Source organism: Parasteatoda tepidariorum, chromosome 10, assembly GCF_982258835.1.
Source record: "Parasteatoda tepidariorum strain Cologne lab strain chromosome 10, Ptep-v5.0, whole genome shotgun sequence".
NCBI lineage: Eukaryota > Metazoa > Arthropoda > Arachnida > Araneae > Theridiidae > Parasteatoda > Parasteatoda tepidariorum.
Genome location: NC_141764.1, coordinates 77,925,590 through 77,953,396, shown reverse-complemented (window position 1 = coordinate 77,953,396; position 27,807 = coordinate 77,925,590). Strand labels below are relative to the sequence as shown.

General features: G+C 29.2%; 1 protein-coding gene and 1 long non-coding RNA gene across 2 annotated transcripts in view; one reads left to right on the top strand and one right to left on the bottom strand.

Annotated features, from left to right (window-relative positions):
* Nucleotides 1–248: 248 nt before the first annotated feature.
* Eaf (ELL-associated factor) lies at nt 249–26,282 on the top strand. Its single transcript, XM_016047983.4, has 7 exons — nt 249–506; nt 15,454–15,548; nt 17,528–17,664; nt 19,579–19,877; nt 22,595–22,720; nt 24,568–24,753; nt 26,043–26,282. The coding sequence occupies exons 1-7, from the start codon at nt 416–418 to the stop codon at nt 26,087–26,089; spliced, it is 981 nt and encodes a 326-aa protein (XP_015903469.1). The 5' UTR covers nt 249–415; the 3' UTR covers nt 26,090–26,282.
* Nucleotides 885–27,807, bottom strand: part of LOC139426212 (uncharacterized) — a 31,263-nt gene continuing 4,340 nt past the window's right edge. Inside the window, exon 3 of the long non-coding RNA XR_011637416.2 lies at nt 885–1,119. This is a non-coding gene — a long non-coding RNA (uncharacterized LOC139426212). The remainder of the gene's footprint in view (nt 1,120–27,807) is intronic.

Sequence of the window (27,807 nt, the reverse complement as noted above, 5' to 3'; positions counted from 1 at the left end):
TAGAAAATGCCTTTGGCAATTAAGTACGGAAAAATGATATGTAATGAGAAAATACAGCAGTTCATTCCCATGGAATTAATGAGAAGGGAAGGGGGGGGAACAAGACAAGAAGGAACAGATCTACTACGCACAAGCGTAAAAATTAAATGCAGTGAGAATTTTCTTTAAGCAAATTAAAATATGTTATAGAGCTGAATGCTAAGCCTTTTAAAGAAGTTTTTATTTCGAAAACGGAAGTTGTCTGCTCCTCTTCCAGTTATTATCACTGTGATTGTAATCATATGTATCATAAAATTATTTGTGGCAATTCTGGTGTCAAAATAAAAAAAAATTATTATTTTTAAAATTATGTAGGTAATGTGGATATGTGTTTTCTGAAGTTTTAAATATTGTTTTTCTCTCCTTGCCTGTAACTATGGCCAATAAATTAGGATTATCAAATGTAAAGAAGGAGCTTAAGCTGGGCAAAAGTTTTGGAAAGGGAGAGAATTTCCATACTTTCAGATGTAAGTTGATTGGCTTATTTTAGCTATAAATTGCATCAATTTTTTTAATAATTAGTTTATTTATATAAATATGGATAATAAATGCTTTTGCTGGTCTTCCCATCGTTGAAACCTATTAATAGTTCGAACACATTCAAAATATTTACAGTTCTTTTACACTAGGAAATGTTTACTTTGATTTTGTATATTCAGATGTTTACATATTTTCTCGATTGGTTAAGTGCTGGTTTTTGCCTATAATTTTTGTTATTATCAGGTAAATGTTCATTAATTGAATAAATTAATTATGAAAAATGATTGATATTTGATTATGATTGTTTACGTGTGAGAGCATTTTACATTTAATTTAGTCACCATTCTCACATTAATTTTGTTTATTTTTATTAAAAGTTCATGTGCAAACATATGTAGTCTGAATATATTGGGTATGATCAATATTTCACATTTGTTACTCATTATTTCAAGATATGTAGTATTTTAAACTTGACTTTTCTCACTTATCCAAACCCTATTCAGACATTCCTGTGCTTTTAAGTTTGAGTAAAAGGGAAGATTTCCATATCATGTTCTGCGTCAGAATAATCACCAGGTCTTCGCAGCAACTGGGCTTGACCTACAAGTAACAAAAGAAAAAAAATTCACACAAAAAGAAACCAACTCAAAGGGTATAACTCGTAGCCACCCTCAAGCAGGGGATATTTCTGTATCGTGATCTGTCGCGCCAACTACAATCGTCAAGGTGCCAAATGGATTTTAAACTTGCAAATTTAAAAAAAAACGTGGATGTTGGCCCTGGGGCTGGTTACGAGTTATATCTTTCGAGTTGGTCCCTTTCTGTGATTTTTTTTTTAGTTTCTCTCGGGTCGATGCCCGAAAGTTTCCAAGCCTTGGCAATTATTCTGCCACAGATCAGGATACGGAAATCTTCTCCTCAAGCAAACCTCTACATGTTTTTTTGTTTAAAAAAAAAAAAAATTCAATTTGCAAGTTTATAATCCATTTTGCCCCTTGGTGATTGTAGTTGTCTCAACAGATCACTATATGGAAATATCCCCAATTGAGATTGATTTCAAAGCTGTTTGAATGTAATATTGATTTTTTTTTCATTTTTTAAAAAAACTATTAGGTAACAGTGAATTCACGATTACTCGAATCTGATAGGACTGACGAAAAACTTTGACCTATCGAAAGTTCGACTTACCGTTAGTTTTGGTTTTGGACTTTCAAAATATTGTCGGATTATTTCATTAATGCTTATTAATTACAAATCTTCTAAATGCTTACAATATTTAAGATCAATTTTCTGACAAGCCTTTTACGATAAGACTGTTTGAAGCACTTTATGATACCCTGGTCCATCGGCTGCAACTTTGGTGTTGTGTTTGGCGGGAGAAACTGCAAGTTTACTGCTTTTAAATTAGGTAGATCACTATGCGCTGTGCATTTATCCATAAAGAGTATCACTTTTCTTTTTTTAGCGAAGAATTTTTTCTTACATAGTCTTCAAATAAAACTGATGTCATCCAAAACTTTGTGTTAGACTAGTAATCCAACAGATACGTTTTTACATTCTTGAAACATCGGGGATTTCGGTATTTTCCGATAACAAGTAAGGGCAATTTCTCTGTCCCAGACGCATTTCCTCCAACTAGGACAGTCAAACGTACCTTGCTCATTTTACCCCCTGAGCAGTTTTCATCCTTAAACATCATAGTCTTATTTGGAAGACATTTAAAAAATAAACCCATTTCATCAATATTAAAAACATCATTTTAACTGTATCCTTGAAGTAAATTTGGTAATGTTTCATTTAACCACTGTTCACATACTTCTAGAGGGACAGATTTAGCTTCTCCATGAAAAGTGCGAAAGACATTGTGTGTGCAAAGGAAGGGGAAAGATATCAGCTCCTATTTTTTTTTCTTGCTTTGAAAGATCCAAAAAAAATCCAGTTAAAGGGAGTAAAATTCGAGTAATCAAGAATAATTAACATGAAATTGAATATAAAAGGGTCGGGACCTCGAAGTACGATAACTCGAATTCGAGTGATCGTACTTCGAGTTATAGCGAATTGACTGTAGTATGATTTTTATTATTATTAAATACAGTAGAGTCCCGATTATCCGAGTTAATGTGAACCACGACTAACTCGGATAACTGAAAAACTCAGTTAAAACGAAGAGTATAAAAAAAGAAAGAAAAAGAGTTGGTATAAATGTAATATATTTAAGAAATATAAAATTTATACGAGTATACCACATACAATTCCTATTATTATTAAAAAGCTTACTTGAAAAAACTTAAAAAGTCTATTTTGCGAGAATTAAAGAGTTTTTATTTGAAAAAAGTCCTTAATCGTTTTTTGTTTTACATAAGTTTGGTGCTTTTCTGTAGCAATGTTTCGTCATTTTTTAGGGATAACAGGAAGGCTGGTGTTGCCTCTTTTTTTTTTTGTTCTATGCATTCAGTAGCATTTTCGACAGCTTTAAGTTCATCTGTGTGAGAGATTTTTATATGTGGATTTTCATTGTCACTGTCTTCATCATCTTCGCTAGGTTCATTTTCATTATTGACGATATTAATGATCATTTCATGGGATCAAGTTGTTAAATTTTGTTTTCCCGAATATTTGGAAGATAAAATTCAGATTTATTTTTCGGCGGTATTTTTAAAAATAAAAAATAAACTAGAACAAAAAAAAAACTTAAAATATTTGATAACTCGGTTAAAGCGGAAACTCGGATAACCAGGGCTCGGATTATCGGGACTCTACTGTAGTTGCTTATTTATCCAGAGTTTCATTTTTTGAAAATGTGTATTAAGATTTATTTACTATCAATTCATGGGCTTACAAAATCCCTTAAAGACAACCTTTACAAAATTATTCAACATAAAAACTTTTAAGTTGACTTCGGAGCTGATACATAAAGTAAGTATAAAGAAGTCAAAAAGTCGTGTCAAGATGAAGAGAGAATTAATTTTACCTTAAAAATTTAAATCATCTCTATTAAAAAGAGTAGACTATGAAGACTAATTTTAATTTTCTTCCCCTTAATTCTAATTTCCTTTATTCTATTCTCATTAAACAAATTATGAAATTTTTTATGTCATATTAAATCCACACTTTATATATGAAATAATGTTGAAATCACATTTTGTGATTGTTTTCATATTGTTTTAGTTAAGTCTAATTATGTTTTGAAAGTTATTCTGATTTTGTAAATTTATAGTAATAAGTTACTATTCCTTTGTTTTAGTGCAGATACAATTCACAACATTTTATTTTGTTGTTTTGAATGATATACCTGTTATAAAACAGTATAATTTGGGGATATTTACATATATATACCTGTTTACACCTTCCACCATAACCAAGGTGTTTTAAGTTCTTGTTCTTGCAAAAAGTTTTAAAAGTGATTTACCTAAGGGGTAAGCCAATTGACAGTAATCCCTTTGACACTTTTGTGATTTTTTTTGTTGTTGTTTATCATGACCTACTGCCCTATTGTTCCCAAAATGCAGCATATAAATACTACTACGGGAATCTTCCCAAATATTTCTACCAAAAATGAATTATTGTTTAGTAATTTACTGTGTAAAATTAAAAATAATTAAATTAGTAAAATTAACATTTGTCTCGTGTTTTGTTTTAACTGAATGGAAAAGTTTGGTATTAAAATCAGTTACAGATTTTAATTTGTATATTTAAATTAACACTGTTAACTACTGCACACATTAAAATTAAATTGTGCTCTAAAAAAATTGCGTAAATTTAGTTTGTTTTGAAGCAAGTTGAACATAAATTGCAAGAGCCCATAATTACCGAACATTTAAAAATTAAATATATAGAATGCAATGTTGTAGTTAAATCTTATTATCTGTATTTCCAAAATTAGAAAAATAAATTAAGAATTCATCTTTTAAAATAAAATAAAAACACTTCGATTTCTATGAGTCATAATCAGCTGGTTTATTCTGTGGTTCAGTGTCTAAGAACAAAAAGCATCGTAGCCTCACAATCCTTAATCAGCGATGCTGATATTAATTTTTTAGGACATTTCATTAGTTATGGTGCTGGTCAGCCATTTGTTTGAAAATTCGACAAACATGAAAAAAAAAGCTGTTTAAATATGATTTTAACTATAACACAGTGGCTGTGATGTTACTGCATCACACTTGCATCAATATTTCGACAGCTTGACTGTGATAATGCAGTTTCATAGTTTTACGTCTGAAAAGTAAACTTCCTTGTTCAAGTCGACTTAGTTTTTTCCTTTTTATTTATTTAAACTTAATTTTATATTTTATAACCAGGGGTCTGCCCAAGCCAAATTTGCTACCGTTTAGCGGTACCTTCACAAATTAAATTTAGGAAAAACAGTAGTTTCACAAAATACTTTTTCTTAAAATTTTATTTTTGTGTCTCGTAAAAAACGATAAATCCATATTTTTGTGTTGATTTTTTTTAAGTATAATTTTTAATTTTCACAAATTATGTCTAAATTTTCACAAAATAGGTAGGGTGACCCGGGGGTAATTCACGATCACTCTGTTTCAGGGGTAAATAATGATCACCTAAGTTTTATTCAAAAATTTTTTTTTTTTTTTTTTAAATTTGAGACATGGACAAGAATGTTTGTACACTTTACTAAAGTATAACTACATTTACTTAATAATAGTTTTCTGTTTAATCTAGCAAAATAAGTATTTTTAAAACTGCTTTCAGTATTTTCCACTTCAAAGATGGGTTTCAAAACGGGCACATTTCTGCAAAGATCCCCCTCTTTCTCTGAATAATAAATATTTTGAGATACTTTCTTTTTCATTGATATTAAAATAGTGTAAGCTTTTGTTTAATTGTTTCACATCTACTGTAAACATTATAATTGATTATAGGAAACTATATCAAATGTTGCCTCCTACAGATGGGGTAATTATTGATCACTGGGGTATTTCCTGATCATTGTCACTTCTTCTTATAAATAGTATAAAAAATAGCTAATTGTCCTGTCTTAAAGGGGCCGTTCAAAAGATACATACATCTCGAAAGAGGGGGGATTTGCTATTTTGTATGATGGGGAGGGGGGAGGCATTATACAAAGTACGTACATTATAAGCATATACCAAATTTAAATTTGACTTTTTCCTGCACATGTATTATACATATGTTTGTTCTTGTATTTTTTCAAACGTTGGTGCCAATTGTAAAAGCTGCTGTTAATCACAAAATAGATTTGAACTCCATCACAGAAATACCATTTGATGCAGCATGCCCATCGGTAGAAGGTGATATTAAACGCAAAATTTGCCCTTCTTGTGGTACATATTTTGCATCTTTAACTTATTTGAAAGATCACAAGAAAATATGCAAATTTTCTTTGCAAATCAACAAAGTAAGACCAGTTCGTGTAGCAGCTCGTCGACAGAAAAAACTTTTGGTTATCCTCCGAAATCAGGAAAACTAAGATGATGCAGAGTAGATCGAAGATGATCTTGTTGATGAAGATAATCTAACTTTTTCATCAGTCGCAGACAAGAGTAACGCTGAATTGGTGTCTCTCGAGAAGCATTTGGAATGTCCTTGGGAAAATACTGTAGATTAATTGTATTGATTGTAGGAAATTATTATATTGATCAGATAAGATTATTTCATTTATTGATTCAAAGACAAAGTTCGGAGTTATTGTTTAAATAATTTAAATGAATAAATTATTTTAAATAAATATTTAATTTTATTTAAAACATAATTATTTTAATTTTTATGAAAATAGGGGGGTAGACTAATAAAATGTACGTACGGAGGGGGTTAAAATGTCTCCATTTTTGTGTACGTACTTTTTGAACGGCCCCTAAATAACAGTTTACATTTATTAAGTGGAACAACTATAAAATATATTTTAACTGTAATTACAAAATTTGTTTTTAACTGTATACAAGACAAATGTGTTCAGATTTGCTCCATTTCTGTTTTGTCTTACCTTGCTTCTATCTTAATTTTATGTGTGTACAGTGTAAGAATAATTTTTAAGTTTATAAATTAGCCTAATAAAAATATGGTGTGAAATTATAAGCCTAAAAAGTATACTAAGCTTCTAGAAAGCAAAATTAGTGAATTTCTTTTAATGATTAAAAATGAAAATTTCAGTGTGAGAGCTGCTGCCAGAGCTGTTGACATACCTTACTTAACTTTACACTCTCACTTAATGAAGTTAAAAAATCTAGCAAAAGCAACCCATGTGGGAACTTTTTCTTATATTCCAACAGAACATGAGAATGAGTTGGTATGGCAAAATGTATGGCAGGATGCAAAAATTTTTGGAAAATTTAAAGTGTTAATCTTTGTTCTTGCTTTTGAATAAATCGTTTTATTAGCTGCTTAAACATATCTTTTTGTTTTATTTGTTTGATCTTGATGTCTTGTTTGTTAATTACCATTGTATAATTATTTTTAAACAGCCCCTTTACAATAAAAACTGGTGATCAGTAATTACCCCAGAAGTGATCAGGAATTACCCCAGGAATGATCAAGAGAAGGGGTAATTCCTGATCACTAAAAACTTAAAATCTTTTAAATTCTAATTAGATTTTCAAACAAAAGAAGGTAGCATAGGACTCATCTCATATAGCCTCAAATTTCCAATAAATATTAAAATTCTATCCTGAATAGTTTTTTCACAAAATAGATGTTTGCATTTTTTGATCAGGAATTACCCCAGGTCACCCTACCTCTCAGAAAAACCTAGACAGACCCCTGATAACCGTCGCTGAACAGACGACACAGTTTTGACTTTACGATTACTAATTTTCAACTTTCTAGTCTTGTAATTTTAAACTCAATCTAGAAGACAAGGGAACTCCTGGATCAAGTATTGGGAGAAATTTGCTTTCGTGGAGGACTTTTTGATTGAACTAAATAGCATTTGTGTTACATGGACAGAAAAACCTCTTACTGTAAGCCTGACGGCAAGGGGACTCTGACCCATGATCTGTCTACCACTGACGATAGTTTATGTTAGCACTGTGGTGGGTGTGACCCAGGTTCAGAATTCGCATAGACCAGTCATTGCTGGGATTCAAACCCGATTCACCTCATTGGCAGGAGAGCACTCTGTCCCCTGAACTACCATGACTCATTTATTTAAACTAGATTTGCATTTTTACTTTTAATTAATTTCCCGATATCAGCTGTATTTTGATTAACTGAAGCCTCCAACTTCCCACTGTCTGTCCAGAATTTCGGCATATGTTTAGAGATATAAAGCCTCATGCATAATCTAAAAAGACACTCTAACTTATAATTATCTTTTACTGTCTTCAAATTTGAATCTTAATGAGGATTTAAAACACACTGTCTGGGTGACGGCACATGTCTTCTTCTTTAGAGGAAACCTTTTAATGCCATATGGGCACGTGTAAAGCTCTCCATAACACTCGCCTTTCAAGCAACTAGTAAACTAGAATGTTCTGTTAATTTTTGGTCCATTGCTGAAAGAAATATGATGTCAATGTCCAGTCCCTAGATGTCAGTAAATCATAAAATACTGGCAATAGAAGTCTTTCGATCCAGTAACGAGTTGGTGAGAAGAAAATTAAAGAAAGTAAAATCTGAAATAAACTCATGTCTTGCTTTATCACTTTCAATTTAGCTGCGCTATTGACCAATAAAGAACCTACTAATCTTTCTGGAATGAAGGATTTGGTAAATTTTCTTTCACTGAAAAAGATCATGCTTGTGATAAAAAAAAAAATTAATTTTACTTTTAATAATAATGCATGCTTTATTTCTTGATAATTTGTGTATATAAATACAAAACACAATTTATTGTAGTGTATGTTATATGCTAAACTTTAATTGTTCTAAGAATTCCATTTTATACAAGCATGCAATACAAATACAAAATTAAATGTTTTATCTAATTTTTGATTTCATTAACCCTATCACAATGAATAACTTGTTGAGCTTAGCAAGTTGAAAAAGAAGGAACAAATAGAGTCTTAGGGGTTAAGAGACATTGATGATATGTCCCAAAAACTTCAATTTCTGAGTTTATTTAGTTTCTATCAATTTATGGATGCACAACTAACGAATTGATTGACCTAGCCTCAAAAATCTGCAGCGAATTGAAATTCCAACTCAAATTATGGTAAGTTTAATAGTATGAAGATCACTAGGTTATAGATTATGCAACAAATAATTATTAAAAAAATAATAAATAAATAAAGGTTGTATGTTAGGTGCCATGAATGTGTAGGATGGTGATATTAAGGTACTAATTTGTTTTGGAGAGCAGAAAGAATGTAATTCCGCAGTACCTATATTACAATAGGTTTTCATTACGGCAGTACTTAAAACAGCAATACCAGAAGTATTTAATACTACATTTAACTAAACATTAATGGGGTCAATAATAGTAAGGCGAATTTTTACGACCTTCGATATTTAATAGTTTGTTCGCTGAAAATGATTTTAAAAATATTAATGTCGTTATTAATTATTTTCGAGAATTATAATTAATTAATTTTGGTAATAGGATCAAACTGAAATTTAAAAAATTTTGTTTTGAAGTGCTAAATTAATGGAGAAAATCTACTTATTCGAAAAAAATTGTCATATTGTTATTGTTGCCAATTAATTGTTTAATTAATTTTGGTAATAGTCACAAGTTGAAATTAAAAAATAAGTTTGTATTGAAAAGCTAAAGTAATTTAGTAAGGGTACATCTGCTTCCAGAAAACTTAAAAAACAAATACCTTATTATTATTGAAGCCAATGATGCTTAATTCCTTTTAGTAATGGTTACTACTAGTGTTGTGTTAAATAGTGGTTTTTAATAAGTTATAAAGATACTAATATTAGTACTAAGATACCTCTGTGGAAGTAAGTTTTTACGGCCCACCGAAAGAACTATGTGCGGGGAAAAAGTGTTGATTATGATAATTTTTTACTATCTTGAGTTAACCAGAAGCAACAGCATTATGCCAAAACGATACTGGATATTATTAGTCTTTATTTTGAAGAAATGAACTTCTAAACACATGTTGATCATTTACTATTTTTCTTCGCTGCGCTAGTAAGAACGCTAGTAGTAAATAATTCAACCAGTAGTAATAAATAAAAGAAAAATCTACGATTTATTAGTTTCTGAATATTTGTGTTTTAAATATGAAATAAATGTTGCTCTTAAAGTAACGTGTTACAACATCTCAGTAGCAAAATTCTTCGTCGTGATGGTAGTTTTGGAAATATTTTATGTCTAAAAACTTAATTTTTTTCTTCTTTTTTTTTTTTAAATTGAGTTTACATTTTGGAATTGTATCTCCACTATTTTTCTCTGTTTTCTGGTTTTTTTCGTTACTTCTTAAGCGCTTATTTAAATTTAAATGAGTAATGTTTATTATTATTATTTTTAAAAAATTAGAAGTCTGAGATGAGGGGGCGGGAAGCGGCACCACCACGAGTAGCAATGTAGAGCCGTAAAGGGTCGTAAGTGTGGACCAGCCAGCTAGTTAGATCTCAAAAGAGAAGGTTGAATGTAATACTTAGATAAAAAAGAGGTCATGTTTTGACGGAACTAGCTTTGCTCCATTTCTTTCCTCTTTAGCTTTTACTTAACTTTTTGTTTTTTAAACCTTTCACTTTTAAAAACGAGAATAAAATGGAGAATATACTAATTAACGTGTAATATTGACCACAAGTGAAAGGAATTTCGTTTTGTGTTTGTTAGATTTGGTGAAAGCGTGCAAAATCAATTTAGATTGAGGTTCTTTTTTTCATTTTCATTTATTTTTTCATTATGTCGAAACTATAAGGAACGGGATAACTCAAAAGCGATGACAGTAACATTGCAATTTTTAATTATGTGCTTGTCATTTCTTTTTTACGCTATTACATTATTTTGATAGTGAACAGATTTTTTTTTAGCTCTTCTTTTTATTTTCAATCTTATGCTTCTTTTTGTGGAGTTCTTTTAGCTTCCGTTTCTTTCGAATATTTGGCTTTTATTCCGTATTCGGCCCTTTTACCGAAAATTCGATCAATTATTCGGCAAAATATTTCTTATAAAAATATTTTTTGACCTTTTTTTTTTTTATATATATATATATAGAATTTGAATAGACTTAATAAAGAATAATCTTAAATCGTGTTCTTAACTCTAGATAGTTAGTAACAGCTTTTGCACACAATTGTTAATTTCTGAAACTTGCACACTGCTTGCAAATTTATATCCTGGAAGACATGGAAAAGAGAAAATTGAAGTTTTATTGACGTTTCTTTTATGATGCATCATTTAAGAGAGTTTCTATTAGATTTTTTTTCTTCCCTTTTTCTTGGGCATACGGTAATTGGAAAACTAAAATGTCCAACTTTAAAATTTTCTTTCTAGAATTAAGAGTGATTTTTATTTTCTTCTGTTTCGCTTTTGTATGTTTTTATGGACATTTTTATGATAGCGCAGCTTTTTTAAATGCGTTTCTGACAGACTATATTTCTTTTAATGATGTTTTATGGATGCTTTTTCCCAGAAAATACTATATTTAGCATTAAAGTTTTGTTTTAAGAATTAACAATATTTTTTTTAATTTCTCTATTTTTTCAACTTCAAAACTTTTTTTTATTTTTTGTTATTATTTAATAGTTGCTTGTTTTTTTTAAAAAATTTATTTATATTAAATATTTTATTAAAATGGCAACTTATTTTCAAATAAAAAATATTATTTTGTTTTTTTCTTTTTTACATACTACTATTTTTATATACTATTTGGCCAAATATTTTTTATTTCTCTATCAAACTACTATTCGTTACATCTCTAATAAGTAGTCGTTTAAGCCTGTCATTTCCTTTAACATTTCAATTTAAAACTTGTGTATCATGTTTTGTTTTAATTCCTTGTATTTATTAATGAAATAAAAAAAATGGTGATTTTTTGCTTTTTTTTCTCCCGAAGAATGGGAAATGTTATCTACCTTTCCGATTAAAATTAATCATTATTCAAGGGAAGAAAAAAAAATCGACGTAACATTAAAAAATACAGCATTTTCCTGTTATTCAAATTTAAACTTTCTAATTTACTGAGCGATTTTAATGTAACATTAGACATATTATGATACTCAAATCCTATATTGAATATTTTTTAAACATTTCTTAATAAAAGAAATAGCACTAAATTTCAAACTTTTTTTTTAAACCTGTGCAAATTCTCATTACTATTATAACCTCTTTACTTTTCTCAACCGTCAAAAAGAAAATGAGAAACTAAATCTTCTCTTATTTTTAGTGGGGGAAAAAAAATCTCGTTTGTTTGAAATGAAAATAATAATGTTTCCTTTCAACAAATGTCTAATCTTATTTCCCTTGAATCCTTTTTGAATGACAATAAAATTCTCATCGCGATTGGAGGAAAAGAAAAGTGTTTTCCTTGTGGTCTATCTCGAGATATATATGTGGATCAATGGCCCACATCTATTTCATCAAACTTCAGCGTTGCAGGAAATTACGCCAGCGTCCTGGATGAATTGGCCGTTATCAAAACCTTATTAGTTCTACTGACCTAAAGTGTATCCATAGCTCATGGCGCCTTAGGCTTAAGCGTCCAGAGTAGTGATTAGAGGAAATTTTCAATGTCATTTCTTTTCTTAAGCCCCCGAAAAGCATTTATAATTATGAAAAATTTAAGACGTTTAAAAGGTAATTACAAAAATAATATAATTTAATAAAATATAGTATAAATTATGTAGCTCATGGTGCCTTTGGCGTAAGCGTCCGGAGTAGTGATTAGAGGAAATTTTCAATGTCATTTCATTTCTTAAGCCCCCAAGAAGCATTTATAATTATGAAAAATTTAAAACGTTTAAAAGGTAATTTAACGAAAATAATATAATTTAATAAAATATATATAGTATAAATTATGTAGCTCATGGCGCCTAGGCGTAAGCGCCCGGAGTAGTGATTAGAGGAAATTTTCAATGTCATTTCTTTTCTTAAACCCCCCAAAAGCATTTATAATTATGAAAAATTTAAAACGTTTAAAAGGTAATTTGACGAAAATAATATAATTTAATAAAATAAATATAGTATTAATTATGTAATGTTACGATTCGAACGTAACTATTTCAATGAAACAAAATTGAAGTACTATTACGATCACTTAAAAAAATTTTTAGAATGGCAATTTTTTTTTGTTTTGCAGAGGGGTTGTGCAAGGATTACTTAAACTTTGAAAGAAAGGGAGGGGAGAAGGTTGTGACCTGCTTATTTTTGTTACAAGAGAAAGAAGGGGCGTGAGCATGCAAATGTCGTACCCTGTAATTTCCTTATTTTTTATTTTTCAATGCAGAAAAAGTAAGAAAATGTTTAAAAAAATTTCCTCGAGGAGTTTCAAAGTTTATAAAATGAATTAAAATATAAATATTGTTATATGCAATGTACATAGCGTGAAAAAATAAACGGACAACCCTGAAATACTTTTGGTATAATGATCGGATTTTCACGTTCTAGGATTATCTTAATGGTTTGAGTGGGTGACCTCAAATATGATAAAATTCGTGCAGACGTTATTTCAAATTACGAAATCAGACACGAAAACGCACTTTTTCTGAATAAACATACTTTTTTTTTCTCTCCGGCGTATTTAAGATTTCCTTCCCCAAAGTATAGTGGATAGCTGCTATCTGGGAAACATGTTCCCTATAGTTTGGTCAGGAGAGCGGCCCAAAGTTTGGCCCCCATATAATGTTAACTCTACTTTTCGCGTATTTTTCCTTAACTCTAAAACTTATTAAGCGAATGGAAAAATTTTAGCACACAATTATAAAATTCGTTTATCCAAAGATAATTCCTTACAAAATAGAACTTTTAGTAAATATTTATAATTTTATTTAATAATAGTCGAAAAACTTTTGGATTATAAAATATACTTTTTTTTTTTTTTTTTTTTTTTTTTAAGCATTATTGTAAAAACTGCAATGACAATACGAAATGTAAGCGATATCAGTATTATAGTTCTGAGAAATTAAATTTTGAAAAAGTCGTATGTTATTGGGACCATATTTTTCAGATTGCGGCTACCCCCTACATATTGGAGGTCAACGATCCGAATCCATCGAAAATAGGAATATTTGTTTAGAGAAATTCGGTTTTTGTTTCTGATTTTGTAACTTAAAATATCATCTGCTCTTATTTGAGAACACCCCTTCGAACTTTTAAGATTGACCTAAAACCTAGAATATGAAGATATGCTTATTAGATCAAAAGTTATTCAGAGTGCTCAGTTTTTTATTTTGCACATTGCACATATTCCTTATTTGTAATGTACAGTGCTCAAAAAAATGGATCACCCTGAATAACTTTTGATCTAATGATCGGATTTACACGTTTTGGGACCCAATCTTCATGGTTTGAGGTGATGGCCTCATTTATACTAATTAATAAGTGCAGACGATATTTTAAGTTATGAAATCAGACACAAAAACGTACTTCCTCTAAATAAACATCTCTGAATGAATATACTCAAGAAATCACGTTTTTCTCTCGCCTTTCACTATTTTTTTTAATTAAAAATTAATTACTTTTTTGATCTTAAAAAATGGTTTTTGACATGACAAGTGTCCAATACTAAGTTCAATGAACTTTCTGAAATCTAGGATATGTTTTAATTCACATTATGTTAAATTAATAATTACATTCGGGAAAACTTGCTTCTTTTGACTCACCTTCAAAAAACTGCTATCTTCACGGCTCTGCATTGACCATGCCGCCTTCATATACTCCATATTTGGTTCTTCTCGTCATAGGATCTACCTTCCGCCTCTCGCAGTTCTTTCTCTTATTCGGGTAGGCTACCCCCCCCCCCGATGAAAAAAAAGTGAAGTTATCCTGGTTAAAATTGTATATATACATACAAAAAAAAAATTTAACTATTTGTTTGTAAAAGTTTGATATAAATATTTCGAAAATTTGATCTTGAATGAAATATTCTGCTGGAAGTTAGAATCCTAAATAGTTATTATTCTTTACTTATTATTTTTTATTGTACATATTTATTATTTTTTTTCAATATGCATTTATTTATTGTTTTTATTTTATTCATTATTTTTTACAATATGCATTTATTGTTTTTATTTGATTTATTATTTTTTTTATTTCATTTGTTCGCACGTTATTGATTTTTTATTTTTGATAGTATAACCAACATTTTTATTTTATCGTAAAAAACGTATTAAAAAATAAAAAATCATGTTATTTGCATCCAGATCAACTAGTCTGCTAATTGTGTGTAACTGTTTGGTGGGAATTTTAGGCTAAAGGTTTGATATATGTTTTTTTAGTAATCATCTGTTAAGTTAAAAGAATAAACCCATTAGCCACCAAGTTAACGTTTATTTATTATTATTATTTTTTTAACGTTTTGAAGTTTTAAGTTTATATCAATAGTACTTAAGATTTTTACACAAGGAACTGTGATTAACGATTTCATTAAAAGAACATTAATGGACATCAAAATAATTTAGTTTGTTATTCCATGCATAAATATTATTTGTGTTATGATATATTAAAAATGTTGATATTAAATTTAAAAATAAAGTAAACTGTATTTTATTTGAAATTTAAACTTTAAGTGCTCTGTGCTTTTTATTGAATGGAACAAAATTCACAGGATCAACCAAAAATGTCGAAGACCTATTACTTCCATTTTTGTTTAGAAATATGATTGCAATATTTTTTTTTATTAAAGAGGAAAAAATTGTTTTTTTTATTCTTAAAGATATTAATTTAAATCATATATGATTGATGATATTTTTTTTTCTTTTAATTTTTTGATCTCTTTAATTTGTTTCTAATTTACTGTGTCACGCTCTTTTAAGATTCATCAACGTCTTTGCTCATGAGTGTTCTCAAGAGTGTTAAATACTGAATTTATTATTAAACAATAACACATTTTATTTTAGATGATTTTATGCCAGCATCTGTTGATACATCTAAAAGAGCAACAGTGGACATTGGTGATGGTCATCAGGTTACCGTGACTGTTCCTCACATTGAGGTAAGCACTGAATATTTTATTGAATGGTTGTCAGTTTTGCATTAAACTGATCGTAAGACTCGATTCCCAGTAGATCACCATAATTGAACATCACTGAACGAATTTATGATATGGATGAGACGGACTCAGCCCTAAAACCCGGGGTCGCTTCAGGGCTCCGTTACTGAAAAAGTTTTCAGGCTTGGGCGGGTACAGACTTATGATAAAATTTTCATGAACTTTTTTACTACTTTAAAGAAAAACATTTGTTACAGTTATTAAGTAATATTGTTCAATTCCCACCTGGGTTGACATTCGTGAATTCAGGCGTATTAGGTTAGATTTGTGGGGTACTCTTTCAGAGGCACCATATTAGGTGGGCCAAGGTTGCTCCCTTAGTAAGGACAGATAGTACAGAGAAAAAAAGAACATCTATGCCTTGTCCGGTATTCGAACCCAGAACCTTGCATATACAAATCCAGTTCCCTGACCCCTACACAGTCTGGTCGACAGTTATGAAGTGTAAAAAAAAATATTAAAAAGGTTTTAATGACTTATTTCCTTGTTTAGGCAGCAAAAGACTACTAGTGAGACTGATAAATTTGGCCTGCATCTGATATTTATCTCTGACGGACTCTGGATTTTAGTAATCCCATTTATCTCGAACCAGATTAAATTTCTTCAGGCTCGGACCTCCAAAAGCGAGCTCAAACTTATCTCTAGTGTATGACGACTTTGATCAGCCTGCAAAGAGACAGAAGAGGCATAGTATCGGTGCTTGTTAAACTGTTCTATCTCGACTTAGGAGCAGGTCAAGGGACAACCAAGACGGGGGAGCCATCCCATCTCCAGAGGATGAAAATTGTGGTGGCATGTCTTTGGATCATCCTCAGGGATGTCTCCCAGACCATCGCCAATAGCTCATTGTGCAGTTCTAGTACAACATAAATAAGGTTGAAGAAATTTTGTTAGCCAAGATTTTCAAAATTGGAAGCAAAATAATGATCTGATTTTTCTTTATTTTATTATAGTGCTTTGATAATACTGACTACAAAGGTTGAAGACGAAAGAATAAGAAATATATAATGGTGATTTTAATAAGTTTTTTTTTTTTGGGGGGGGGGGAAATCAATTTTGCTACTTATAAGTTTCTATTCTCTTAATAACTCCAAACTTTAAAGAGTTTTGCAATATTTTAAACAATTTTTATTAAGCATATTATGTTAAAACATTCAGTTTGATTTATGTTTTTTTTTATGTTCTATTTTAAATAATAATAGAATAAATAGTTTTATTCTTAAGTCATGCTCTTTTTAAAACATTTTTTTTGATGTTATAAATCATTTTAAAGGTAACTAAAAGCACAGGAATGTGATAAATTCTAAAATTTAGCCCACTCTTTCATCTCAAAATATTTGTTTTAGAATATTTGTTATATTCGAGTTTTTGCAAAATTTGTGCAAAAATAAAATTAAATAAAACGTGAAATATTTTCTTTAATTCTAGATAAAAAGAGCTAAAGGAAAAAGAAAGTGACTTTTTTTTTTACTTAATGTTATAAGAAATCAATAAAATCATCAATTTTACTGTGTTTTTGGTTAGATCAGGAGATGAGTTTTTTGTTGAAGATTTATATTTGTTGCGCTAAAATTTACAAAACTTTCTTTAATTGGATGCAAAAATTTTTAGATTTACTTTTTATTATTTTTATTTTATCTATTTATTTATTTATTTTTTTGTTAACCAATATAACTTCAACAGTATCAGATTAAAGTTAGTAGTTAAAAAGTAGATTTTTGTTGCTGATTTTTTATTCTCTTTTCATTCCGTTTTGATGGTTTCTTAGGCTCACTTTTGCTGATTTCTTAGTTTCTTATCTTTTTTCTGTTACTATTTGTTAATCTTAATGATTTGTTTTAATTTTTCCATGAATTATGATTTCTTTCATTAGAAATATAGTTTTTATGCTTGTTTTTTTATCACTATGGTTTGATTTATAGGGATCTGGTACTGCCAATACTGTATTTAAAGGTTCCAAGAAACCTTACCAAAAAGAATGTGTTCTGATTATTGATCATACCACTGGAGAGATAACTCTTGAAAAGTTGAGTTATAATGTTCAACTTAAAAAGACAAGGTAAGCGTATTCAAAATATATAATAATCTATTACCACATTTCATTTAACTAACTCTGAATAATTTTTTGGATCATAAATATTAAAAGCAAAAAACACTAAGAAACTGATTTTGATTAAGGTAAAATGTAAGAAAATAAAAATGAAGGAGTAAGCTACACTTTAAAAAAAGTAGGACTTTTTTTTCTAACCAAATTTCAAACTAAGTTACCAAATTCTTCAACACTGCTGACTGGAAAGAGACTATAAAACATATAATAATATTTATTGTTATTTTTTAATTGAGCTTTCATATTATCAATCACTTCAAAGACGCTTGATATCGATATGGATGTAGATATTTAGGTTTCATGATATTTCTGTGCATTAATTTTTTATTTCCTAGTTTTTTTATTATTATTATGAAGAAAAAAAATTATGACCAACAGGCCTGTTGCTCATTCGAAAAGTAATTTTCTTTCTTAAAGCAGTAAAATACTTTACTTATTTAACTAAAATATTTATATTTGCATCAAAGTTACTAAACTTCTGTTAAAGGTTGAGAATTTTCTTGTAATTAAAATCTGAATGATGAACTATTGTTGTTTTTTCATAATTATTGAAGAAAATTTAAACATTCAATGCTTTATTTTTTCTTAAAAAAAGAAATGTATTCATTAAATTCCCTATTATGCTTATTTTTAAGTATATTATATTTTTGAGTAATACTTTTGCTCAAAATGTAAAGAAAACTTTAAATCACAATTTTTAACTAATGCTGAAAAACAAAGCTCGTTCATAACATTATGTTAAATTTTTCTTTTTTTTGTTTTGTTTATTATTTTTTATTTTATCTTAAAGATTTATTCATAATATCATGCGCATTACCAACACATGGAAAACTATAATGTGTTCTTCATTTTATATATCTAACTTATGTTGCCAGTCTCCCATTCACAAAATCATTTTTGTAATTTTAAAACTTTTTCTTATAGTTTTTTCCTATTTCAAGCATCCAAGTGTTTTTTTTTCCCCACATGACAATATTTTTTTTTTCATTAATTTATTTAAATCAGCATTAAAATAATTTCTTAGGAGAAAAAAAAAATTATTTGTTATTTCAGCGGGTCTCCAGTGTTGCCGACCACTAAAACACTTTAACTTTTACATTTTTTAGTGTTGTCACCTTTCATAAAATAAAATAGCATTGTAAAAATCCATCTTGTTTAAAATTATTGCTTTTGAAAATTAATAATATAAATTATTAAAATTTTATGAAAAACTGAAAGATATTTTAAAATAAAAGTTTAAAGCTCTTAAATACATTTTATTGTTTGCATACTCAAAGTATTGTATCAAAATTAAAAATTGTCAATGTTTAATGCTATCATTTAGTAACCCTCTACGATTCATGAAAAATTTTTCTATAAATACATTTTAAAATCTTATTGATTTTATGATTACAAATCCATAAGATTTATTAATTTAAAGAATATAATAATAATTGTTCTTACTCTAGTCTAGAAAGTTCAAAAATTCCACTTTTCTCAACTTTACTGCTAATTTGTGTTGGGGTATTATCGCTATTTCGGAAATCTTTATGCCTAAAAATAAGTTTTTAAATCTCCTTATGCCTAAAAATAAGTTTTTAAAATATCTTTTAACATTTTCTATTTTAAATTTATTTAGGACTGAAGAAAGTAGTAAAATAAAATAAATAAAGGTAGGTAATAGTAAATCTAAAATTCCCCTTTGTAAAATTAAAACTATTCATTGAGGCCGAAGAAAGTAGTCAAATAAGGTAGGTAAAATACCCCAATCCTCAAACTAAAACCCTTCATTGCTTATCTTTATTCTGAACTTAAAAATAATATTCATTGCTGAAATTGTTTAATATTTTTTGCAATGTTTAATATTGTTTAATATCTTTTATTTAGGGCTGAAGGAAGTAGTAAAATAAGATCAAGTACACCTGTAGAAGGCAATTACGTCAGTAAGAAGTCGCCTCCTTCTCATAAGTTATCTCCTCACCAAAAACCCAATTCAACTTTTGGACGATCATCTCCTAATCAGAAATGCTCACCTCTTCCTAAAAGCCCAATTGGCAATCACCCAAGTCCAAACGGAAATTCAAATTCTTCTATGCCTTGCCTGAATGCACTGTCTTCTTATAAGCCACCAGCCATTCCAGAAGTTCCCAGCCATTCTCTTTCCTGCGAAGAACCTGCTGCTGCTCGTAATATATTCTATAATTTTTTTTGTTAGAAATTTTATGTAATAAGTTAATGTTATATTTCATTATATACACTTGTGTGCAAAACTTAAGCAACAAGTGCGTTTTTTTGTCATAACTCTACAAGAAATCATCCGATTGACATGAAATTTGAATATGATGTACATTATTTTGTACTTAAACGATGGTAAAAGAATAATGGCGCAGAAATGAATATAAAGCTTAAAGTAGGGTATGGAACAAAAAAAGGCTTTATTTGACATATAGTGGCATTACACATGATTGCCTGAAGAAGCGTAAGTACAACTGGCAGATGTTCCCTAGTATGGGATATGCCCTCCCCTTACTGTAATTGTTGCTTGGCATCGTCTCTCCATGCTAAGCACCAGATTATCCAGGAGTTCTTGGGGTAAATGTCTCCATTCCTCCTTTAACGCATCTTTCAGCTGATGGGGGGTTACCAGGAGGATACTGTCGTGTTGCAAGACATCTCCCTAATGCATCCCACACATGCTCTATGGGATTTAGATCTGGAGATCAAGCTGGCCAATCCATTCGTGTGATATCTTCACTTTCCAGTAGCTCTTGAACATTAGCAGTACGGTGTGGCCGGGCATTGTCATCCATAAAAATGAAGTCTGGTCCAATGGCCCCTCGGAACAAACGCACATGGGGTAGGATTACCTCATTGCAGTAGCGGTCTCCAGTTACAGAACCTCGGTCGAAGATCTGAAGCTCAGTCCGCCCGTTCAACATAATGCCACCCCATACGACAACTCCAGGACTACCGTAACGATCTCTTTCCGTGATGTTATTGGGATGAAATCGAGCTCCAACCTCTCTCCAGATCAACTGACGTTGAGAATCGCTTGCAGCACTAAAACGACTCTCATCTGTGAAGAGGACACGACTCCATTGATGAGGTGTCCAGGTTTCGTGTTCTCTGCACCACTCTAAACGGTGCCGCCGATGGCTAACTTTTAAAGGTATGCAGCGTTCAGGACGTCTCGCAAATAAGCCACCTTTGTGGAGGCGTCTGGCCACTGTAAATCTTGATACTTGTCGTCCTGTGGCTGTGCACAGTTGCTGAGATTTGGCGCTCGCTGACCGAAAACGGTTTCTTTTTGCCTGGAGGACAATGTAACGGTCATATCTTGGTGTTGTTTGCCTTGGACGGCCACCACCAACCTTCCGAACAGCTGTACCAGTAGTTTTAAAGGCATTCCAAGCATGAGAAACAACACTTTTGTTGATCCCAAACTCTTCGGCGACACTGGTCACACTACGCCCCTTCTCAAGCTTCCCAATCATTCTTCCTCGAGTAAAGTCGTCTAAATGATTTCTTGAAGACATGTTTCACAAAACAAATCACTTGCATTTGCAGCGAATGTCTTTAACTACGGTGCTCTTCATCCTTTTATCACAGTTTTGACCTGCGTGCGCCGACCCTCAAGGTTAACGTACACTTACGTCACCTACGACGTTTTATTTCTAAAATTTGCATACAAATAATCTTTCTACTGAATTACGTGCATATTAAACTGCAATTTCATGGCTATCTTATACTTTGTTGGGGAGCTGTGGCCTAAAAACCACTTGTTGCTTAAGTTTTGCACACCAGTGTATAATGATATGTTTCAAAATGTTATAATTATATATATATATATTTGTTTGTTTGTAATTGTGTAAGGGCTAGGCTTTTATAATATATTAAATTCTTTTACACTTTAAAAATATTTCAGTTTTGCTCTCACTTCCCTAAATACCTGAAAAAATAAAACAAATTTTCTTAATTTTTTTTAATGATTTAAATTAATGCCTTTTGTTTTCTCTAAAAATCAAGGTACTTACCTATTATCCTGTCAACCATTTTTGCCATCATGACAAAATCATTCTGATATCTTTCAAATTTATTTTAGTATAATTTTTGATTATAAAGAAATTGACAAAATACAAATGCAACTTATCACATGCTAAAAGTGAGATAATTTTTAAATATGAATTATTTCTAAATTTATTTTCAGACTTGGGCAAAAATATAAGCTCAGTATAATATGTAAGTACCCACATATCAACTAGTTAAAATCTTGATTTATACTAACTATTAATTTAAATCAATGACGCTCTATTCAGGTGGGACAAATTTTATAAGTTTAAATTTAAAAATATTAAATATGTCCGTAAGGTCCATGATTATCTCTACAAAATATGTCTTCATTTTTTTAAATGTAAATAAGGTATATAAATTCATAAATTATAAGATTTGAATGCTTTCTAATTTCACATATTTAATAATAAGTTGTAAAATTCCAGATTGTATTCAGGCTCTTAAAATTTTAATTCTCATAATTTTAATTTTCAAAATTTCTTTAACAATCATGCTCATATATTTTATCAATTCTGTTGATCATTAAATCGAGTAACAATTTTGCTATTACAAAAAGTATTTAATATAGCTTTCTTTTAGCGAATCTGAACTAAATGTTTAAATAAAAAAAAATATGAAAGTTACAGAAATTTTTATTTGCGCTGTTGTCTAAAGGTGTTTCAATAAAGTTTTTCTCATAAATAAGTTCTAATTAAAATTAAACTATTTCCATAAGAAAGCCATATACTTGTTTGTTTAAATTTTTCCCTTCTCTGAACCATTGAAATTTTATTAATAAACTCTTTGGTTATATAAGTATCCAAGCAAAAATTTGAGTCGACTTATTTTTCAGATGCTCCAGAAGTCGGAGTTCTTTCATCTAGTAGCTCTAGTGAATCAAGTAGTAGTGGGGAATCTAGTGACTCTGAATCTAGTGATCATGAAGAGATGTCTATGAATCAGAAATCTCACAAACATGGTAATTTGAAAGTATTCTCTTACAAATTTTAGAAAAATGTTTAGTTGTACATGTATGCTGCTAAATGTTTTTTGCTCATTTTTAAAATTATTCTTAAGGAAAATGATCGTTATTTTTTTTATTACTTTTTTAGTATTTAAAAACTCTAACCATTACAATTATTTCTCAATTTTACAATTATCTACACGATTTTACCTCTTGCTATGAGCTATGCAAATTATTGTCTTAGGAAAAAAGTCTAATTTTGATGTTTTTCACAGATTTTAATGTAATATGTGACAAAAATACTGAATCTTTCTCTACTAAAAATTAACTAATAGGCATCACGATTGATCGCTACCTCCACCGCATTTCTTTTATTACAGCTGCAAAAAAAAGAGTGACCACTAACTCGGGAAATAGGAAAAACCTGTAATTCTCAGAGAATTTGAAAATACCATGGGAAAACCTAGAATTCTCTGGGAAAATCACAATCAACTTTGGAAATTCTAAAAATATTAGCGATTGATAAAATGATCACGCATAATTTTAACTCTCGTGTGTTTATACCCATTATTAGACATGAAAACTGATTTAGATAATCAATCAATCAATCTAATCTAGTGGTGCTAGGTACTATTTTACTACATATTCAGATACTACACCAGTACCATTTTAATAAATAATTTTAATTAATGTTATGTTTTTTCCACTCACTATTTAGAGCATTTTTTAAAATTTTAATAAAACTTTATTAAGCAAGATTATTATAAGCATTTTAAAATTCACCTTGATCTTGTAATAAAATTTTAATTACAAAGATAATAAATAAGAATTATAATTTTTACTTATTTATTCAATTTTGTTTAATATCATGGAAGTTTTAAGTGTAAAAAGAATTTAACAAATTAAGATACGAGTTCTGCAGAATTTATTTCATCTATTAAAAAAATTTAATTTGTATTTATTATTATTTTTAAAAAGCAAAGTCTTATTTTTCTCCCTTCAACACTCATTGTCCATTTTTTTTTAAAATCTTGCATCAAAAGTCATACTAAGATTTGAAGGAAAAAGTAAGTTAGTTAAAGTGCAATTCATTTATTTTATAACCCTTTAATTCTATTTTATTTTCTTTATACTTTAGTTCAGTAAAACTTATCAATTGTGATAGATTTCCCCTACAATATAATTTCCATTTTTCCCCTTTCTATCTTTTATCTTTTAACTACTAACTCTGCCATTGCAAAAATTTTCAAAAAGATTAAAGAAAAAGTGCTGAATTCTTGTAATTTTATTTTATTTAATTTTCTTTTAGTAATATTTTGGTCTTTAGTGTGTGATGTGTGTTGTTTAATAAGAATATTGTTTAATTAATTAAATTTGTCATTTTTTTATTGTAAAACTACTGAAAACTGTGTAAAATTTTTACGGTCTGTACTGCAGTAATTATTACAAAAAGTAAATTTTACTAAGAGGTTTAAGTTTCTGATTATTGCATATGTTAACTTAATACAGTTGCAGAATTTTAATAAGTTGTTTGTGTTTATTTTTTTAAAAGTCTTATTTGATCATGAAGGGTTTGGAGCGATTTTGTTAAAAAGCATATTTTATTTAAAGGTTATTTTTAGACACATTACTAAATTGTAGAATTTCCACTTGATAACATCGCCATACAGAAAAAAAAAAATTATTACCTGCATGTAAGTTGTTGTGTTTTTCACAATAAAAACTGTCCTGAACAGTATGAAAATTTGGCTTTTTATATTGTCCCAAGCCATTTTTATATTTTGTGTGAATTTAACTAAATTTTATAGTTTTAAAAAAAGTCAAAAAAATATGTTACATAGGTTATGATGAAATTTTTTTAGATCTATCTAATGGTGCTGCTGAATCTCACCATAAGAAAGAAAGATCGAGTGCATATTCTTCTTCCAACACTCTTAGTATGCCTTCAGCTAATTCCATGCCTAGTAAGAGTATGCCATCTGGTATTTCTATGCCCAGTATGTCTTCTTCCAACTCCTTACCCAGCATGCCAAAGTTCAATCTGCTGAGTAAGTATTTCTATGAAATTTACCAAAAATTATTACATTTTAAATCATTATTTTTTTTCAGTTTTTTTTTCTGAATAATGTATGAGATGAACATATATCTCAGCTTCTAACACTGTAATGAAATTTTCCAGTTTCTCCCAGTCTCTTTGCGTAATCGGAAATTCTCTTATGTCTTTCAAAAACATTCGCTGAAATTGAGAAAGTTCCTGAGAAGGATTTCTCTATCAAAATGCATTTATTTGGCTTATTGTTTACTTTGAAATTGTTTACTTTGAAAATATTACTAATGGATTAATTTAAATCAATCTCATATAAAAGCTGTTACTTGTACCAAGAACAGACTCGTTGCTTACGAAATTTCTGAAACAGTTATTAGGTATAGTATCTTATGATACTGTAATCTGGACCAAAAGATGCATATAACTTGTTAATATTTAAAACAAAATTTTTTAACTTATTTAAATAAGTAATTCACTGTGGAGAATTAAGTATAAGATATATTTTATGACAATAATATACTTAGTGACAATAGTATACTTTATTTTTGTGTTGGCAGCTATATTGGGATAGAAATAAAGAATTTCATTACTTTAAATGGGAATATTACTGTCATAATTGTTTTCTGATAACTCATGAAAATTTTTAAACATTTTTGTAATTATTATGCAGGGATACCAACTTCCTCCTATTTTTGGAAAAATCAGGGGAAATAGCTTAAAATCACTAAAATCACAAACTATACATTCAACTGTTCTCTAACTGTACAAAGTACTAAGGCATCCTATTTATCTTAGTAGATTTTGCTGTTTTAAAAATTTTCCCTTCTCTTTATTTGATTTGTGAAGGGAAAAAGATTCAATATTTTCTATAATGTAAGATTTATAAAAAAAATTGCTAAGTGAATGGCCCGTCACTTATCTAATACATATTATTAATTTAAATATACAGTTACAAATCTTATATTATTTAGATTTATGATTTCAAAGTTTAATTAATTTTTTTATTATTTTATTTAAAAGCAGTTGAAATTATTAATTCAATGAGCATAAAATAATCAAAGTGGTAAATCAAGGGACCATAATTATTTTGACGCTTTATATTTTCTGGTAAGTCATTGAAATTCTTTTTCTTAGTTGTTTAATTAGAGAAATATTGATATTACTGATTTTAAATCTTATCTTAACATTTTCTAATCAGTTTGTCATTAAATTTGCATGCTCTCATGAAAAAATATTACCATGTTGTCATAAGCAAAAGTAATTTTTTTTCTCTTTTTGTGTAATTCTTAGGTGAGGATTTGAAGCTGAGTGAATCTGATAGTGACCAGTCTGAATGATAGTTATATGATTTTTATATGGAAGTGTTTGTCTAATAAATTTTATTGTGGCATATATTTCCTGATTCCATCAACTATGTAAAAGGATATTAATTGCTGTGATATGTTTACCTTTTACATAGAATAGTATCTAATTTTTCAATTCCATGTACGTAGTTAGAGGGTGAAATAAAATATGGTTTTGAAGTTTAAATTAGCTTTTTTTGTGTTTTCAAATCAGTGTGAAATGAAGAAAAATATACTCAGTGCATCATTTAAATTTAAGAGATTCACAACCATATCAGATCATTTCTATTAATTGCTTTTCTAGACAGTAGCAAGCATAGGCTACATAACTCACTGAATTGTTGTATTATTCACCTTTTTGGATTATCTGTGTTCAATGTGTCTGTAATTAATCCATATCATTTTTAGTATGTAGGATTTAAATTCAATTTTCTAAAACTATTTCTACCCACTATTATAATTGATAAACTAGAGTGTGCTTCTACAATGATTAGTATTAATCAGTGTCAAAGTATGCTGATCAAGATTTTGATTTTGCGTTTTTAATTCACAAAGAATATTTATTCAGAGTTGTAAGAATAACAAAGAATATTTATCCAGAGTTGTATGATTTTACATCTAAGATCTAGCTCTTTATTTTGAAGAAGTGAAAAGATTATTTTTCCAAATAAAACGAGAATTCCTCATACACGATTTTCCATAATTATCACCCCTAATATATGTTCTTAGAATTTTTTTTAAAAAATGAAGTCGAAAGAGTAGGCATTTTAAGAAATCGTAAATTAATAATATTGAAGTGAGTTAAGAACAAAAATACTATCGAAATTCATTTTGAGAAAAGGGAGAGGGGAAAATACTTAATCCTCATAGGAAACTGAGAGGAGTTGTTAAGGAGATTATTAGTAATATTTTCTAATCATGAGGCATTCAAAGTGGTTTTGATGTTTTTCATTCCATTCTAGTGACTTGGTGTGTATTTACCTGACCGTTTTTTTTATTTACAAGGATTCTAAAAATGCGCCTATTTTTTAAGCACAAAATACATTTAACTTTTTTTTATCCATCTTCGGTAGATATTTTTTTGGAAATAACATTTCTTTTTAGATATTATGTTCCCACTGAGCTTATTATAACTTTATTTTTGTAATTGTATTGGTTTTAAAAAAAATTATTATGAAGCGTTCTTGTACATTGAGAATGTGTATATTTATATACAGGGTGGCTACTAAATATTGTAACACTCCAAAAAACAAAAAATAGGAATTAATTTTAATTGTCTTGTAAACTTTCTTACTATTCCTGTGAGTGGCACTTTCTCTAAGTGCAGATGATTTTTCTTTAAAGCAAAATATTCGGAATCAATTTAAAGATGGAATAGAAAAGATTGATGGCTAAACAACTTTTTGATGTCGGATTTTCTGCAAGTAAAATCTTTCAGTAATTAAAACCTCTTGTGTTTAATGGAACATTTTTATATAGATCTATAAATCAATTATTGGATACTACTATCTGCAAAGATCGATCCAGGTCCTCAGTTTCCTATAAAGGAGCACATTAAAAGAATTTGTGAAGGAACATTTTTATATAGATCTATAAATCAATTATTGGATACTACTATCTGTAAAGATTGATCCAGGTCCTCAGTTTCCTATAAAGGAGCACATTAAAGGAATTTGTGAAGGAGTTCATAATGTTCTGCTAATAAAACTGCT

Excerpts from the sequence above, each read along its gene's own strand:
- Eaf (XM_016047983.4), top strand. The coding sequence starts at position 416 with ATGGCCAATAAATTAGGATTATCAAATGTAAAGAAGGAGCTTAAGCTG. Across the intron at positions 15,549-17,527 it reads TGACTGTTCCTCACATTGAG|GGATCTGGTACTGCCAATAC; the intron begins GTAAGCACTGAA and ends TTTGATTTATAG. Across the intron at positions 24,754-26,042 it reads GCCAAAGTTCAATCTGCTGA|GTGAGGATTTGAAGCTGAGT; the intron begins GTAAGTATTTCT and ends TGTAATTCTTAG.